Here is a 17,015-nt window from a genome sequence, read left to right as displayed (position 1 = left end):
CATATTTATTTATTCTCTCTTCCCCATGACTATTATATCCTGTATGTATGATTTGTGCATTTCTCAGCACATTCACATTTCAGCTTGATGCAGAATGAAAGCTCTGGCTGCCTGCTAACCTTAATGGTAATAACAGAAGTTATGTAACATTGTGCCTGCTATATCCTTGGAAACACATTTCCATTGTTAGTTCCACTTTAAAGCACTGTAATAAACCTACACTCCCAATTCTCCCAAGTTACACGATTCTTGCAGACTTCCTCCTGCATATCAACACATTGACCAATCACAGTTGGCCTTGCACACTTTTGCAGGCACTGAGACAAGCTCCTCTATTGGGAGTTCATGCACAGTTCAGGCTTGTGCCAGGGACTGGGCAGAAAAACTCTTCTCTATTCTGCAGTACAGTTACCTGCTTCTCTCTGGGAAGATATCCCTGCACAGCCAGGAGCTACAGACCAGGAGGGATAAGGGCTTCCGCCAAGGCTATTGCTGGCTTCATCTGCTGCTGATTTTCATTAGAATGGCTTCAACAGAGCTGAAAGAGGAGCTGAATTGTTCCATTTGCCTGAGTATCTATACAGATCCTGCCATGCTGAACTGCGGGCACAACTTTTGCCGGGTCTGCATCAGCCGGGTCCTGGACACCCAGGAAGGAAATGGACTCTTCACCTGTCCCGAATGCAGGGCAGAATTTCAGGTTCGACCTCCACTGCAGAAGAACATGAAGCTCTGTAACATTGTTGAGTGCTTTCTGTCCTCACGACCGGTCCAGGAGCAAGCTGGGATATTCTGCACCTATTGCGTCCACTCTCCTATGGCAGCGGTCAAGACTTGTCTACAATGTGAGACTTCGCTATGTGACGTTCACCTCCAGGCACACAGCAAATTGGTGGAGCACACCTTGACTGAACCCACTACTTCCCTGGAGAACAGAAAATGTCCCACACACAAGAAGCTCTTAGAGTATTACTGCCCTGAGGACTCTACCTGCATCTGCGTGTCCTGCTGCGCCTTTGGAGACCATCGTGGGCACCAAGTGGCCCTTCTCTATGAAGCCTCCAAGAAAAAGAAGGAGAAGCTGAAGCTGGTGATGACCAGGTTGACATCAAAGGCTGTAGAGACGGAGAAAAGGGTCCAGAGTTTGCAAGAGCACAGGCAAAAAGTGGAAGAGAATGCGGCTGCCCTAACCAAACGGGTCAACCTGTTGTTTTTGGAAATGCGGGAACAATTGGAGGTATTGGAGAAGAGGGTCCTGAAGGAGATCACCAGCCAAGAAGAGCAGGTCTCCCAACACGTGTCCGACCTCATCCAACAGCTGGAGGTTGAGAAAGAGGAGCTGACCATGAAGATGCACCAAATCGAGGAGCTGTGCAACATCACCGACCCATTGGCCGTCCTACAAGGAAAAGATACCGCCGGATACGATTCCGAGGAAGGCGAACAGGAAGATAGGAAGAGGGACGACAAAAAAGTTCACCCCGTCTGCGACCTTGATGAAGGCCTGATCTCGGTGATCCTACATGCAGCTTTGAAGGACATAGTCAACGGTCTAAAGTCAAAACATGGCTTCAACATGCAAGTGGCTTCGGATATGCTCCTGGATGTGAACACGGCCGGGGACTATGTGGCCGTGTCACGGAATTTAAAAATGGCTTCCTGGTCAGAGACAAAGCAGTGTCGCCCCAAGACGCCAGAGAGGTTTGTGAACTATCACATTCTAAGCACTCGCATTTTCACAACAGGGCAGAATTACTGGGAAGTGGAGACCAGCGAGTCCGGTTATTGGATGGTTGGCCTGGCCTATCCCAGCATAGAACGGAAAGGGGATCGTGCTGTGACCGGTTATAACAAGAAATCGTGGTGCCTGCGTATGTCCGATAAAACGCACTCAGCCATCCACGACTCGAAGATAAACCCCTTATACCTGGAATCGGCTGTGCAAAGACTTGGGATATACCTGGATTACGAGGCTGGGCGGCTTTCCTTTTACCAGCTTAGTGACACAATCAGGCACTTACACACCTTCATTGCCCACTTCACAGAGCCCCTCCATGCTGCGTTCTGTGTTTATAACCATTCATGGATCAGAATAAGGAGCTAGAACTTCAGCCATGTAATGTATTCTAAGCACTATTTATGGAAAGCAGGGGCGGAGCTTGACTAGTGTGCACGAGACTTCAGCCAATCATTGCTTCGGGGACCAGGGGTCTGACCGTACCATGAGGTACTTTAATCCTCATGCCAAAGTAATTATTAGTTCCTTACAAATCTATTGACCAATTATAGGTCTGTCCTACAATATGGCTGCTTCCCCTGTGCATGCTGGACAGGCAAAGGTTGAAAAAAAATGATTTTTATAAAACATTTTAAAAACTATATAATTTAATATTCTCTATCTTTAGTTTCCCAATGACTTAAATATAAATCTTTTGATATCTGTATAGATCTTTGTACCATATTGTATCACAAGCCATTGTTAGGCATTATACAGACACTCAGTTCTGGGAAAGAATAAGCTGTATAGGCATAGCACTGTCCTATGGAGGAGTGACTGACACTTAGCAATGGCGGATCACCAAACCATGCCATGGGACAGCTATACAAACACTAGATTTTTCTAACAATCTCCTTGGAAAAAGTCCATTTGAAGTTTAGGTATTGGAAATGTATCTGTCTAGAGCTAAAGAGAACCGGTCATGACTGGGCTGCAGAAATTTTACTATTAAGGCTTCTATTTACAAAGCGGTGAATGTGACTTTTAGTAAAACATTCTAGGTGCGGGATCGTCCAAATCCATGTGTTTCAATGGGAGTAATTTATTCCCCACCAGGAAATTTTTCAATGAATGTCAGATTCCCTGCTTTGTAAATGTTAAACTATAATAATAGGCATGCAGTAGCTCAGCTCTTGCACATTGATATCCCTTATGGACCCCCAAACTTTTATATATCCACCATAGGCCTCATTATTCATGAGATTTTTCATTAAGATAACAAAGGTATGTTTTTTTTTTCTTAGAGGACAAACTTTCTTTTTTGATAAAAGTTTGTTTTAATGTTTTAGGTAAAAAAAAAGTTTTGATCAGTATTAGCTTTTAGAAAAAAAAACTGTACATGAAAGTATTTGTTCTTTTACATCCTTCATTCTTTTAAATTTCTTGTACAATGCATGGCAACAGTATTTGCTAATGAATAACAATATTTTATTTTGTGCATTTTATTATGTGAGCCTGAAAAAAAGCAGCAGTATGTCTTTAATTAGGGCTGATCAGGGTTAATAAGGGAGGCCAAGGAGTCCCCAGCAGCACCCCATTCCACATGTGGGGGACCTAATCTCCTAAATGCATTCAGAACCATTGTAATATTCACCTCACTGCAGCTTAAATGTGTGAATATATACTGCAACTCATACACCAAATGGTTTATTAGGTTTGTCTTTGCCTGACTCCAGCAGAGATCAATAAACTGCAGGAAAGAGGGGGATCTGCTCCTTCATCTAACTCTCCTATTACTGAAATACTCTGCTGGAGGACTCGGGGCAGGAGATTTGTTGAATGATCTGAAATCTATATTATAACAGGAATCTTCCCATTGCACAGCTTGTGATGACAGAATATTACATGTTCATACAAGTAGCACAATACAAATCTGTTCAGCATGTAATGTGTTTCCTGCCATGTGTGCTGATCATTTGTTTCCCCAGTACAATCCACACATTTGCTTCACATTAGGGTTAGATTAATTTCTGTGTAGATTTGTTTTTTTTCTGCATCTTCAGTATAATTTATTATAATTTTGCATGAATATGTTTATGTAGTAATCTGTGCAGAAACACATTACATTCTGTAGTATAAGGGCAACTACAGGTATCCTCCCCACGGTACTCGAAGCACAATACTCTGGGGGACTCTGCTCCTTCCTCTATAACTCTCCTCTCCTGAAATACTCTGCCTGCTGGAGGACTCTGCTCCTTCCTCTATAACTCTCCTCTCCTGAAATACTCTGCTCTGGTGGGGGTCTCTGCTCCTTCCCCTTTCCAGCATTTTCCCCCTGAAATACTCTGCACTGCCTTACATAAATGCCAGCACTTTTGGCACCTCTGGATATACAGTATTCTTTTCAGTAAGCAATGCCAGGTTTTATTCCAGGGCAGAGTTTGAGCACAATTATGGCAATGACTGCTTTGCTGTTGCTGGCAGGAAGTGTTTATATGTTGGTGTATTACCTACAATGTTTATATTACTCAGAATTTCAGGGTGTTTTCACTAAGGAACAAATATCCTAAATGATAAAATTGTAAATATGAAGGAATTATTTTTCTAAGCAAATATTACAGACTGTGTACATAAAGAACAAATAAATAAAATTATAGAGGACGTCCAATTACTGGTCACCCCACAGGAGCTGGGGACAGATCTCACAATGGGGAACAGACAACAGGGCTCTAATCCTCCCATACTGCATGCAGAGGGCTCTCCCCAAGTAAGGCCACCTACCCCTAAGTACTTATTATGTAAGTTTAGGTACCTTATATTTACATTGGATGAAAAGTGACATAAATCCATCATGTTCAACCACTATGAAAATAAACATATCCCAGATAAAACCTATGAACATAGCTGATCCAGAGGAAGGCACAAAAAATTCTTATAAACCCTGGTTCAGCAATTTCCACAATAGTGGAAAAAAAATACTTCCAGATTTCCGGAGGCATTTTGATAATCCAGGGAATATATTTCCCGGGGTTGTCTTCCCTTTATCAGGTCTGCTCTTGCTGCTTTAACATCCTGCTGTGCAGCAAACTAGAAAGACAAATGAGTATCTGCAGCCAGACATTTTCTTAGCTTTGCATGCAGTAGGAAAGGATTAGAACCCCTGGCATGGTTTTTATTGATGGTGTATGAATGGGTGGGTGGCTCTGGGTTCCCAATTTTGTTCCACCAAATGCTATGGAGGTGGTGCTGTGCAACCTGTTAACACTGGAAAGACAGCAGATTGAATGTAGGGGAACATGGACCCCAAAAGTCGTTTGATAGTTTGTTGTAAGATAAATTTTTACTTTTTAGCTGCAGAAGATCAACTACAGATCTGCTAACAAAGCATGCTGGAACTTGTTGTTCCTCTACACCTGAGGGACGGTAGCTGACCATTCTATACACTCACACGTCCTATGTATGGCATTGGTATAGCACTCCAGTTGCAGGGTCAAGGACAGATAAAGTACGGCTTGCACGGAGGGACATTTGATCCGGTTCGATTAAAAGTAACTTCAGCCCTAAATGTTTTTCAGCAACAGAACAGCAGATTAAAGGGCAGCGGCATCTTAATTCTTCACATAGATATGATTATCATAATGTAAATAATCTGAACTATGTGCGTATGTTTTATAACCTTTAGAGCAGTTTGTATTCAAATGTATACTCAGGGCAGACACGTTTGCTTGCTGTAATTTTCCTTCAACTTCAGCTCAGTTACAACAGAAAGTAGAATAAGGAAAAAAATAACAACTGCCATGTACACTGTATTGAGTCAATTCCATCTCAAAGCCTAAAGTTGAGAATTGGAGATCCAATAAGCTCTTAAAGTATTTATAGTCAGATATCTACAAACTTGACCACACAGTGTTCCCAACAGAGGCACCGGAGCTCCAATATTATTTTTCACAGGGTGATAAGACTTTGTGGAACATTTTATACACATCAATAAACATTCTATAAATTTGGCTTCTTGGAGATTTTTATTTCCCTGGGTTGTGTAAAATGAACATGACATTACTAATAGGAATTTGAAATCTTCCACCATAAAATGAAGAGGAACGCCATAGAAATGTGGAATTCGGTTGATTTATTAATAAAGATTTCCCACAAACCGAGATCACTTTCTTCAAGTTATTGATTATAAAGAGTGCTGAAAAAAAGAAAGTCCAGAAAGGTCAGCTATTTCTTAGCCTGTCCATCCAGCAGGTCCTTAGCTTCATTAATCTTGGCTGCGATATATGGAGATCCGCCTGTAAAGATAGCAAATGAGATACTGTAATGAGTGGTTATTAGATATGGTTGAATGTGTTGATTCATAGCATAAAAAGGCTCCCTGTGACCCTCTACCACCCCCCCTGCCTGCCGGAGTCCCAAGTAAAGTGTGACAATGGCTAACACAGAGCTACACTTTTTTTTCTGCGTCCCCACATGACAATTTTTGGGTCTTGGAAAATCGATAATTTGGGTGTCCTGCACTGCCATTGTGGGAGAAAGGGTAGAAGGTCACATGGCTCCATATTAATGAACATACAGGGTATATCCAAGGGTGGGCGAAGTGAGCAACAAAGGCAAGCAGCAATGGGGAAGTTGGGGAAGGGTCCCATGAAGAGCACCTGTCACGTTTGCAGAAGGAAATACTCAAGCTGCCATTTCTGACTTCTAATTTGGAGACTCAGCACTCATTTTTATTGCAGCCAAGGAAACCAATTTTTCTATTTCCTCTAAGTAGGTTTCAACATCAAACAGACCTACACAACTGCATAAATCCATCATGCGGTATTGGCAGAGCTGTGATAGAGAAGTCTTTAACAAAACTTTAACTGACAATTTTACATTTGTTTTACCCCATTTACTGCAGCCACTGTACTTATAATGGTGTAGCAGTAACTTGCAGCCACACATTATCAGTTGACCTTTCTGTCCTGAGTTCAGACTGAGCACAGTTTGCATTCAATCTGCTCATATCGAGTACAGTGGGGGGGTCTAAAATAAAAACAATTTCGGACTGAGGACGGTAACTGAGATGAGATATGGTAAACCCTTCATTAGTTCTAGAGGTGGCGTCCCCTTGAGTAAAAAATTAAATAAATCATTATATAATAATCATTCTCTACCTATGACTATCACATAGACTATTCATTTACCTTAATTTATATTATTTACCATTTATACCTCTTTATATTTTGCATTCTTTTTTTGACATTTGAGTTGCTCCCGCTCCCCCTATATATTCTAGTCACATTATACATATACATGGTGTCCCAAAAGTCAGTACACACTTCCTTTTTTCTATTTTATTCCAGGTATCATTCAGAGTGACTTGAGGCCATCAGCATATGTCAACGTATGTAAGCATATCATTCCCTTAACTATGGCTCACTAACTATTGACATTGGAGCAGCGTTGCAAAATTGCTGCTTGGCAAGGAGTTTTTCAGTTCTCAACTGCAGTTTAATCCGAGTTTGAAAAGCTTTATGGCAGTCGCACAATTTACACTATCCATGACAAGTTTCTGGAAAAAGGATCTGTTCTTGACAAACCACACAGCAGAAGGCCGGCTACTACCACCACCGATGAAAACACCAAACTCTTGGAGCAAGGAAAGTCCAGGAGGGCTGCACTGGAACTCAGCATCAACAAAAGCTCGACTGAGCGGATGCTTTGGGAGGGTGATAAAGCATAACCCCTAAAGACTTGTAAAGGTTGTTCAAAACTTCAAGCGGAAGATAATGATTCTCACGTTTCTTTAAATCACCCCTACACCATTACCAAAACCACCTTCAGCTTTTTGAAAACTTATGGTTCAGCGACGAGTCTATTTTTTATCTCTTTGGTCAGGATTTTGGGGAAAATCAAACCCAGCAGAAATTCTTGAGCTGGAACGAGCTTATCCAAAGCTGGTGGTTTGATGTGCAATGTCTAGCACCGGGCTAATTGGACCATTTTTCTTCTGCAATGCATCCGATAACATGACCACGGTTACAGGGAAAAATTACCTGGAGATGCTGCAGGAGATTGCTCTGCCACAACTTAAGGAGAGGAGTGACCTTGCTAATGTGTACCCCCTCCCCACTTTGCCAGGTTAGACAGAGATTTCCTGAACATCAAGTTTCCTGACCAATGGATCGGTCGTATGGGTTTCCCCCAAATGGGCTCCACACTCCCCTGACATTACACCTTGTGACTTTTTCTGTCAGGCTATATGAAAAGCAAAGTGTATGCCACTAAGCCCCATAACCTGTCACAGCTGGAGGAAAGAATTTGCATGGCCTGCAGCAAGGTCGGGGAAAAGATGCTGAAAAACATTGGAGGGGTTTGGCTCAACATTTTTGAAAATGGAGGCACTCATGAGGAGGTAAACAACTAATCTTCAAGGCATTTGAACACAAGCCTAGCAAGTAAAACGGCAACAAGTCCTTTGATGATGCTAAAAATATGAATAAACTCAGTTTCTTGTGTAAATTTTAGGAATTCATAAAGTGTGTATAGTGACTTTTGAGAAACCCTGTATATCTTTTTTTTAAAAAATCGGTTTGTTTTGTGTACTTTCTGTTACTTATTACCCATATTATGGATTGTGTTCTCACGATTACTTACTTTGTTCATTATGTAGTGTATATACTGGTCTCCATAACTACTTAGGAAACTCAAGAGGCAAACCGCGTCGGGTTCTAGAGACCCAATTGTACTTAGCTTCTGTACAAATTTGTTTAGCAAGACCATGTTTTCTGGTCATTTTTTGACCATTATTGTTTCACTAAATATTTATTTGATTATTGCACAAATGTTGTACTAGCTTGATTTATGAATATTCTATTGTGTATTTTGCACTATAACTTTGACAATTAGATTATTTTGGTACACATACCTATTGGCCCTTGAGAAATCTTTTTTTGTCTTCCTACATTTCTCAATTTTGGCTTAGCAATATTTTTTTTTTTTATGTAGGGTTACCAGAAATTCTCAGAATTCCAGGCTGAATACAAGGAACATATTATTGCAGCTGAACCCAAGCGAATTAACATCACATCCAAGGGAAAAGGAGAGAACATATAACTTCATTGTGGGCTGTCCTCTGTTCAGCCAATCAGAGAGGCCATGTAAACTTTGGGATTTTACACCAACAGAAGACAATTCTTTACCTTTGTCAGGATGGTTTAGCAGCATAATCCGTCTGTGAGCTTCTCTTATCTTTGTTTTATTTGCAGTTGGGCTGTAAAAAAACAAATGTAGATAATTATTATTCATTTTTATATAAATGACAAAGAAAGATAAACCGCCGTACATGTTTTAATGGCATATAGAGTACATTAGGTATCAGGGCACTGCGTTGTACAAGGCTTAATGTTTGCGTCTATTTGCATTGCATCGGCAACCCAACTTTTCGGTAACCACAAAACCCCAGGGTGGTTACTGAAATATGCTGGGTGGTGCGCCCATCTAAAAGGGGGCTTTTGAGAACATAATGTGATGAATTTATAGTCAAAATCCAAACTGATATATAATTTAAAAAGTGTAATTTATGCATTCATTTAAAAATATATACATATTTAAAAAGCAATTATTATCTGAATAAGATTACTGTAATCCCTGTATATAGGGAATGGCAGCATTAAGGGCCAATTAGGTGCAGTGCATGAACATGTGAAGGAACACAGAACATACTGACGGGTGCCGAGAGATGATATTATAAGTCTGTTGCTGCTCCTTACTGTGCTATCAGGAAGGTAGGAAGATGACTGCATTATTGTGTCAAAGGAAAAAATAAGGCCCCCAGCCAGGCAGAGCTGTGCAACCCTCAAGATCAGAAATACAAAAACCCTTTGCAGGAAAATATAAATATTTAAGCTTTGGAATTTATAGTCTCGAATTCAGCTTCAATTTTATTTGTTTTAGGAATTACCAGATTTTCTAATCTCTTAGCTGGCAGAGAAGAAGTGCGACAGGCGATGTAAACTAGGTCACCCTCTCCTCATTCTATTACCTCCTCCAACCTCCAAAATAACAGCGAAGAGAGAAGAAGGAATAACTGGCAGCGTATCCTTCTGCAAAGAGATGGATATAAAAAGCACATTTGCAAGGATTCCCTTATAGTCTTTATCAGATTTTTACAAGGTCAACTTTGCAGAGACTTCATGCTCAGCGAAGGTTGCAAGGGAAATTTGTCAATCCGGGCTTCTCTTCCCCTTATCGGGAATGAATGAACTTCTGCGCATTTGCTTGGGAGTTACGTCATTCTGGCCAATAAGGATGGCTGAGGATTGAAAGGAAAGATGGCGGTTCCTTGCAATGGATTGGGGATAGGCGAGGCGTGCGTGTTTAGTTCTGCTTTAAATAGTAAAATACTAAAGATGGGTTTGTAGCTGGAGTGAAGCTTTAAGCCGACCCAAACTTTTTTACATAAATAGTTTGATAACCTTTTCATATAAAGTAAAAATTATCTTTTTTTTTTTTTTTTTTTTTTAAAACAGCTGTCACAGCAGTAAAGACTGAATAGGAGTGCAAAGCCTCCTGGGTTACCTATGTCACATATCCCAGGAGGCTGGCTGCTCCTTCTGTGCATGCCCAAGATCGGACATGCGAAGGGGCTTTTTTCTGCTATGGGAAAAAATTATGCAGCGAGATCGGCACTCTTCTTTTCCTCCCACTTACAGCAGGCTACATCACCTGATCTCAGGCTGTGCATTGTGAGATTGGGTGACGTAGCCAGAAGAAGAAAAGACAACACACGAAGATGGCAGCACCCGGGACAAAGGCGGATTACAGGATGACAGTGGCACCCGGAAAGCTCAGAAGGGATCAAGGTCTTTGCAGTAAAAGTAAATGTAATTTTTTTTTTTTTTTTTTTTTAGTTTAGTTCCGCTTTAGGATCACATTCCTTTTAATAAACACTCTGATCGGAGGATGATGAAGTTAACTACAAAACAGCAATTTATCCCAATCAAGCAAAACACATCTGAAAACCGGCACCGGTTAGGCTACGTACACACGTCAGATGATTCTAATAATTGTCTTATGGTTGATATTGGACGAGAATCTGGCGTGTACAGCACTCATTGTCCGCACGACTATCCTTGCGGATCCACAGACGAGGAACAATCGTAATGAAAGTGAAGAGGAGAGAGAACAGCGGGGTGCCGTTTAGGCGTTCCCCCTCCCTCTATAGAGTAGAACAGTGCTGTATGTGCAAAGCTTGTTCATGCACTGTTCAGTCTTTTATTGTTATAAAAGATTGAGAAAGATCCTTTACAACGACAATTATTACGCATGTGTATGCAGCCTTACTCAATCCCCAGTCTTACCTATGTCAGTACATTGGTTGTAGTTTTCATTAAATTCTAAACACTTGGTGATAACAATTAGATAACACACATCAATAAGATAATTCCTATGATTGATGATGCAGCTCTCGGCCCTCACCTGACGCCTAACACCAGCGCTGCTTCCCTTTTAGTCATTTTGGGTTCAAAGCCTCCTCTGTAATAACCGGCAAATGCCTGAAAGGGGAAAAAAAAAATTAGTCAGTAAGAACTTACAGCAAAATTGCTTCAAATAAACACAAAAAGAGAATCACGGAAGAAATACAGAAAAGGAAAGAAGCCATGTAAACCCTGATGTGTGTGGTGTGATAAATCTATAGGCAAATTATTATATTGTATTGTATATGCTGCAGTCCGCTAGCAGCATCAACATGACAGTTTTTGTTTTTCTGAGTACTCAGGCCAGCACATTCGTTATTTCCCCACTTTAATATTAGCCCACAGCTGTAACTACCCCTATGCTGCGCAGATTTCATGAAGCTGAAAAATAATGGATCTACTGGCAGGATTACCAGGAAATAAAACTATTAGAGGGGAATTCAGAAAAACAAAAAATGTTACTGGCGACTTGTTCATAGTTACACTTTAAAGTAGTAAAACAAAAACGAGATTTTGCAAAGCATGTTTGCAATAATAGCTTTCAGGTCTAATTAGGTTCCTAATGGACCCAAATCCTTAAACAATTTACCGGTAATACTTCTTAAAAGAAAATAGCTTTTCCAGTTATAATAGGATTGAGTCTCATGACTTCTGCCAATAGGCAGGATTTGTGTTCAGAGCAGAGCTGGGAATAGCCGGCTATGGCTAAACATTGTTTTCTGGACATCTACTTTATACAGAGCAACTGCAGTTATATACCTGATCACTAGAGGGAGCTCACAGTCCAGGAATTGTCAGGGTAGTTTATTAGTTCACAGATTTGCTATTGGGCGTTTTTATGTCTGCATTTATAGTGTGCTGACATCTTTTCATCCGCTGCCTTTATTTGTAGTTCTCTTTATTGTCTTCCATTTCACTTTAGAATCAAATTAATCTCCTGTGCTTTACCTTCAAATCCCTTCACAGTTCACAGAAAAATACCCCCCTAGCCACTCTTTTCTCTCCTCCAATGACCTACTAATGACTTCCTCACTCATAACCTCAATCACACGCACGGCTCCAAGACTTTTCTAGAGCTGCCCTGGCTCTCTGGAATGGTCTTCCTCATCCTATTTGGCTTGCTCCAACTTTCTGCTCATTTAAAAGAGCACTCAAACCCAACGTTTCAACCTCACCTACCTGTCTTCTTCTGCCCCTTACTTACCCATCTCTTTATATCCCCTCTCCTATTGTGTACTACTTCCCTCACCTGCTAGATTGTAAGCTCTTCGGGGCAGGATCCTCTCCTCCTCCTGTGTCACTGTCTGTATCTGTCTGTCATTTGCAACCCCTATTTATTGTACAGCGCTGCGTAATATGTTGGTGCTATATAAATCCTGTTTAATATTAATCTACTGTAGTCATATGAGTACCATAGTCCTAGGCCAATTTTGGGAAGGCAATAAACCTACAAATTTGTTACAGCTCACCTAAGCCAAAATAGATGCAGTAAAGCAAGTTAGGCAAAACCAAAAAAACCCAAAAAGCTTTACATTTATATGGGCTACCTTCATTTTTGACATCTTTATACCCTTGAAAAAGTAATGGTAACCCCATCTTAAAAGGTATAGCAGTGTTCCCCCAGAATTTTTTTAAGCTTGGTGGGAATTGTCTAATACTCCCTATATTGTGACCCACAGGAGGGGGTTACTGGAAAGTGATGGGGGGTACACCCAGATAAAAGGTGCTGGGGGGACACTGTATAAGGACTAAATTACATCATTTCTAAGCACTTCCTTCCTGCAAGTGTGGTGTTGTTAGACAGACTGCACTGTGCAAACCAAGATTTGATTGGCCCACAATAATGTTTCTTCAACGGTGAGTGCAGAAACTATGAAACAACTCCCCACAGTTCATATGGTGTAATGTAGTTTTAAGTATGTATAGTAACTGAGGCTAAAAGTGTATAAGCATAAAAAAGCCTAAAATAATAAAAATGTCAAAAACCACAACAGCTCTTCTTCAAAATTATCTTTCTTACCGACGTCGGCAGGGTCTGTATCGCTTGCTTCACCTGAGGCTCCAGGTGTTTGAAAGCTTGCAAAACATAACGACCTGAAAAACAAAAAAGTTTAAAAATAAGTTTCTGGTTATTGATTTGCGTGTTGTTTCTGGAGTTATTATAATATGATGGTCAGTATGAAATAATAAAAGGTTCAATTACGATTATGGGGTGCAGAGCAATGCACAAATATTGGGGGTCTGTTTATAAAGCAGTGAATCTGACATTCCCTGGTGGAGAATCTTCCAGATCCTCGGGTTTCATTGGAAGTAATTGATTGCAGTATTTCCCAACCTTTGTAACATGGAGGAACCCTTGAAATCATTTTCAGGTCTTTAGGGAACTCTTTCTATAATTAATATATACACAGCTCACAGTATATTAGTGTGGGGGTCAGTGGGAAGAATTCCTCTTACATTGCTGACCATTGGGAAGAATGTCACCCTTACAGATAGCCAAAAAGATCATTGGGGTCACTTATACTGACCTGAGAGGTGCAAACTGCTCATTGCTCAAGGGACCCCCTGCAACCTCTGGAGGAACCCTGGCTGGGAAACTGTTTTGCAATGGCATCCCCAACATACTAAGGGAACACAGCTGTGTGTTGTGGTGTGCTGCAATAACAAAAATGGTGCAGGTCCAAGTTTTGGGGTGCAGGCAGCTCATTTACAGCTGAACTGAGTCTATTTACTAATCCCTCACTTCTGAAAGCTTGTTTCTCTGATGTTCTCTTTCCTGAATCGGCCTCAACACTCCGTCAGTTGCAGCACCCTGTGGGTTCTATTTGGTGAGATGATGAAGGCTCAGGGATAAGAGGGGTGAATTGCTATTAAATGTCCAAAAATAGTGTGTGGGGTTTACAGGGAAAAAAAGCTTAAATGACTGGGGGGTGGGGGCTGTATACACAGCTGGTGGCTAGTGGCTCCAGGCCACATTGTTGCTTGCTCCTAATTTATGAAATGTGCTTTTAAAGTGAACCTATCAGGACATATTTAACATTATATAAATGGCGGACCCTTTTAGGTTTTTTTTATATTTTAATTTGAAGGGGAAGCCCCTCCTATTCTGTTGTTACTAATATGGCGAAAAAGATGAAATGGAAACTTGCACCCTCCTGGGATACCAACGTCACATATTATCAAGTATTACTATAGCACCAACATATTACGCAGGGCTGTACAAAGTCTATAGTCATGTGACTAGCTGTCCCTTAAAGGAGCTCACAATCTAATGTCCCTACCATAGTCATATGTCATTACAGTCTAAGGTCAATTTTTGGGGGGAAGCCAACTAACCTAACTGCATGTTTTTGGAATGGGGGAGGAAACCGGAGTACCCAAAGGAAACCCACACAAACACGGGGAGAACCTGCAAACTCCATGCAGATAGTATCCTGGGCGAGATTTAAACCTGGGACACAGCGCTGCAAAGGCCAGAGTGCTAACCACTGAGCCAACCGTGCTGCCCACCTATCCCAGGAAGCTTCGGACTCTGAGCTCGAGCATGAAGGGGCTTTATTTTCCACAATGTAAAGAAAAAAAAATGCCAATCTCATGCATGCAACAATTTTAGAAGGAAATGGCACCCAATGTTCTCATGCCTGTGCTGTGCAAGATTGGGTGATGTAGGAAGACGAGTCAGAAATCATCGAATGGCGCCTGACCGAAGGGAACAGCGGAGGGATCGAGGGCTCTGCGATGCCCTCATTTCCTTTTTAAGCGGATTTCTCTAAACTTCCAGCAGAACTAAACCTAGTTTCTACTCCCCTGCCCCCATTTCCATCTTGATTGGCTGGGGCGTTGTAACTTAGAATTTTATTCAGTGCCGGCACCCACAGGGCACGCTGGGATGTGCCGGGTATTCTGCCAACCAATGCTGAGCTGCACATGCTGGGATTTGTTGCATAGAGGGACATGACAAATGTTTAAAGTGTTCAACTTTCAGGTTGCTGCGAGATTCCTATTCCAAAAAATGTACAGGGATGGTGTCACTTTACCATGCTGAAGCCAGGGCAACAAGGGGGGTATTGGGGGGTACACAGGTATTTTTAGGAAGAGGCCAGAGGACATTCTCCCATGACAGGTCACCTTTAACAAGCAATACAATTTCCAAATGATATCAATCTCTGACGCACATTGTTGTTTTTCCTCCCATGTGACCCCCATATTGCATCACTTGCAGGGGGAAGAGGGGGAGAGCATCCAGATCAAACACATGGCAGACCTTCAACCCCACACTTACCAGCAAACCCTGCAACGGCGAGGGTCAGTCCGGCCGCTATCATAGTACTCGCCTGGAAAGGAAGCAGAAATCCGTCAGTGCAATAAAAATCATTACAATTTAAATAATAATAAGGAAGTTGTTTGCTGATCTCCTATTGGTCCCTCAGTTCTGGAGGCCTCTGTGCACTGAAGGTGGACAGGAGAACCACGGGGGGGGGGGGCAATGGTTCATCAACACTGTATTTGTCTGGGTGACTACTATTGTTGGGACTAAATGGAAATCCAAGCTATAGTTGTCACCAGAACAGGAAGTGAGGATAGTGTTTTTTTGTCTCCATGACAACAGTACCCTGACAGCAAAACAAAGTCACCTGACAGGGGGGTCCCACATTTCCCTGTACCTAAAGGCTGCCCTGCCTGAAGAACACGTGGCCTCATATTGTGGTGATTTTACCCTTTAAATGTCACGTGACACGACCAGCCCTCCGCACTCACCATATTGCCAGGAAGGGAGCTAATGTGTGACCCTCATACCAACAAATGTCTTCACCTGACCCCCAGCCTGGGGAATATCAGACCGCTCCGCCCTAATCCCTACGTCACTTCCGTTCCTGCTCGTCATAACCACGCCTTCTACACCCAACAAACGCTCAGCTCTATTCTTCCTCGGTGTAAACCCCGCCTACTACACTCAACACGTGGTCGTACTGTGAGCGAAAGTGTCCCGGCCAATCACCAGCGCGAATTCTGCGGGTGGACCCGGAGGAGGGAGGGGGCGGCAACAGAAGTGCTGCCTCTTTTTTGAATTTTTTTTAATCCAGTTTTATTCGTCTTAGATATAAATTGACAAATGTACAATTCTACATTCTGCGGAATAAAACTTTTAAAGTGATCCTGTCAGTTAAAAAATATAATAAGAAGTTATGAGATAGAGACAGAAACTTCAAATTATTATTTTATGTTTAATACAAAAGTAACAAAGTCACAGAGCTCAGTGGGTTTAGTAAAGTGAGAGCACAATATTTGTTAAAAAGAGAGAAACATATCCTAACACAAAGTATACGGCAAAGGTCACAACCCTGCCATGCCCCTAAGTTACTCAGACACATCTTGTCACACCCCTGAGCTACAAAGAGACACACTGACACACCCGTTACACAACCAACCACACCCAGCCACACCCCTGAGCTACACAGCCACACCTCTGAGTTACACAGCCACACCCCTGAGTTACACAGACACAGTCTGCCACACCCCTGCGTTACACAGCCAAACCCAGCAACACCTCTGAGTTACACAGCCACACCCAGCCACACCCCTGAGTTACACAGGCACACCTATAATTTACACAAACACAGCCTGACACAACCCTGAATATCTCAGATTACTCCTTTCCTGCCACACCCCTGAGTTGCAGAGACACACCCTCCAACACCCCTGAGGTACACAGAAACATCTCTAAGTTATATGGACACACCCTGCCCCAACCCTGGGTATCTCAGATGCCTCCTTCCACGCCACACCCATGTGCTACACAGACACAGTCTTCCACACACCTGAGTTACAGAAACACA

General features: G+C 41.9%; 2 protein-coding genes across 2 annotated transcripts; one reads left to right on the top strand and one right to left on the bottom strand.

The window, feature by feature from the left end:
• The first annotated feature begins 354 nt into the window (after positions 1-354).
• On the top strand, positions 355-5,923 carry LOC140331723 (E3 ubiquitin/ISG15 ligase TRIM25-like). The gene has a single exon (XM_072412978.1). It carries the CDS (start codon positions 524-526, stop codon positions 2,102-2,104), a length of 1,581 nt encoding a protein of 526 aa, XP_072269079.1. The 5' UTR covers positions 355-523; the 3' UTR covers positions 2,105-5,923.
• DNAJC19 (DnaJ heat shock protein family (Hsp40) member C19) lies at positions 5,827-16,052 on the bottom strand. Its single transcript, XM_072412980.1, has 6 exons — positions 15,937-16,052; positions 15,461-15,512; positions 13,199-13,272; positions 11,180-11,256; positions 8,902-8,972; positions 5,827-6,009 (listed from the first exon to the last, which is right to left on the bottom strand). Exons 1-6 carry the CDS (start codon positions 15,937-15,939, stop codon positions 5,939-5,941), a joined length of 348 nt encoding a protein of 115 aa, XP_072269081.1. The 5' UTR covers positions 15,940-16,052; the 3' UTR covers positions 5,827-5,938.
• Positions 16,053-17,015: the final 963 nt, after the last annotated feature.

This window comes from Pyxicephalus adspersus, chromosome 5 (assembly GCF_032062135.1).
Source record: "Pyxicephalus adspersus chromosome 5, UCB_Pads_2.0, whole genome shotgun sequence".
In the NCBI taxonomy this organism is placed as follows: domain Eukaryota; kingdom Metazoa; phylum Chordata; class Amphibia; order Anura; family Pyxicephalidae; genus Pyxicephalus; species Pyxicephalus adspersus.
The sequence above is the reverse complement of the archived record's forward strand: the minus strand, read 5'-3'. Positions and strand labels throughout refer to the sequence as shown.

Coding starts and splice junctions, on each gene's coding strand:
- DNAJC19 (XM_072412980.1), bottom strand. Junction 13,273..15,460: donor CGCCGTTGCAGGGTTTGCTG/GTAAGTGTGGGG, acceptor TTTGTTTTTCAG/GTCGTTATGTTTTGCAAGCT. Junction 6,010..8,901: donor GCTAAACCATCCTGACAAAG/GTAAAGAATTGT, acceptor CTATCTTTACAG/GCGGATCTCCATATATCGCA.
- LOC140331723 (XM_072412978.1), top strand. CDS start 524: ATGGCTTCAACAGAGCTGAAAGAGGAGCTGAATTGTTCCATTTGCCTG.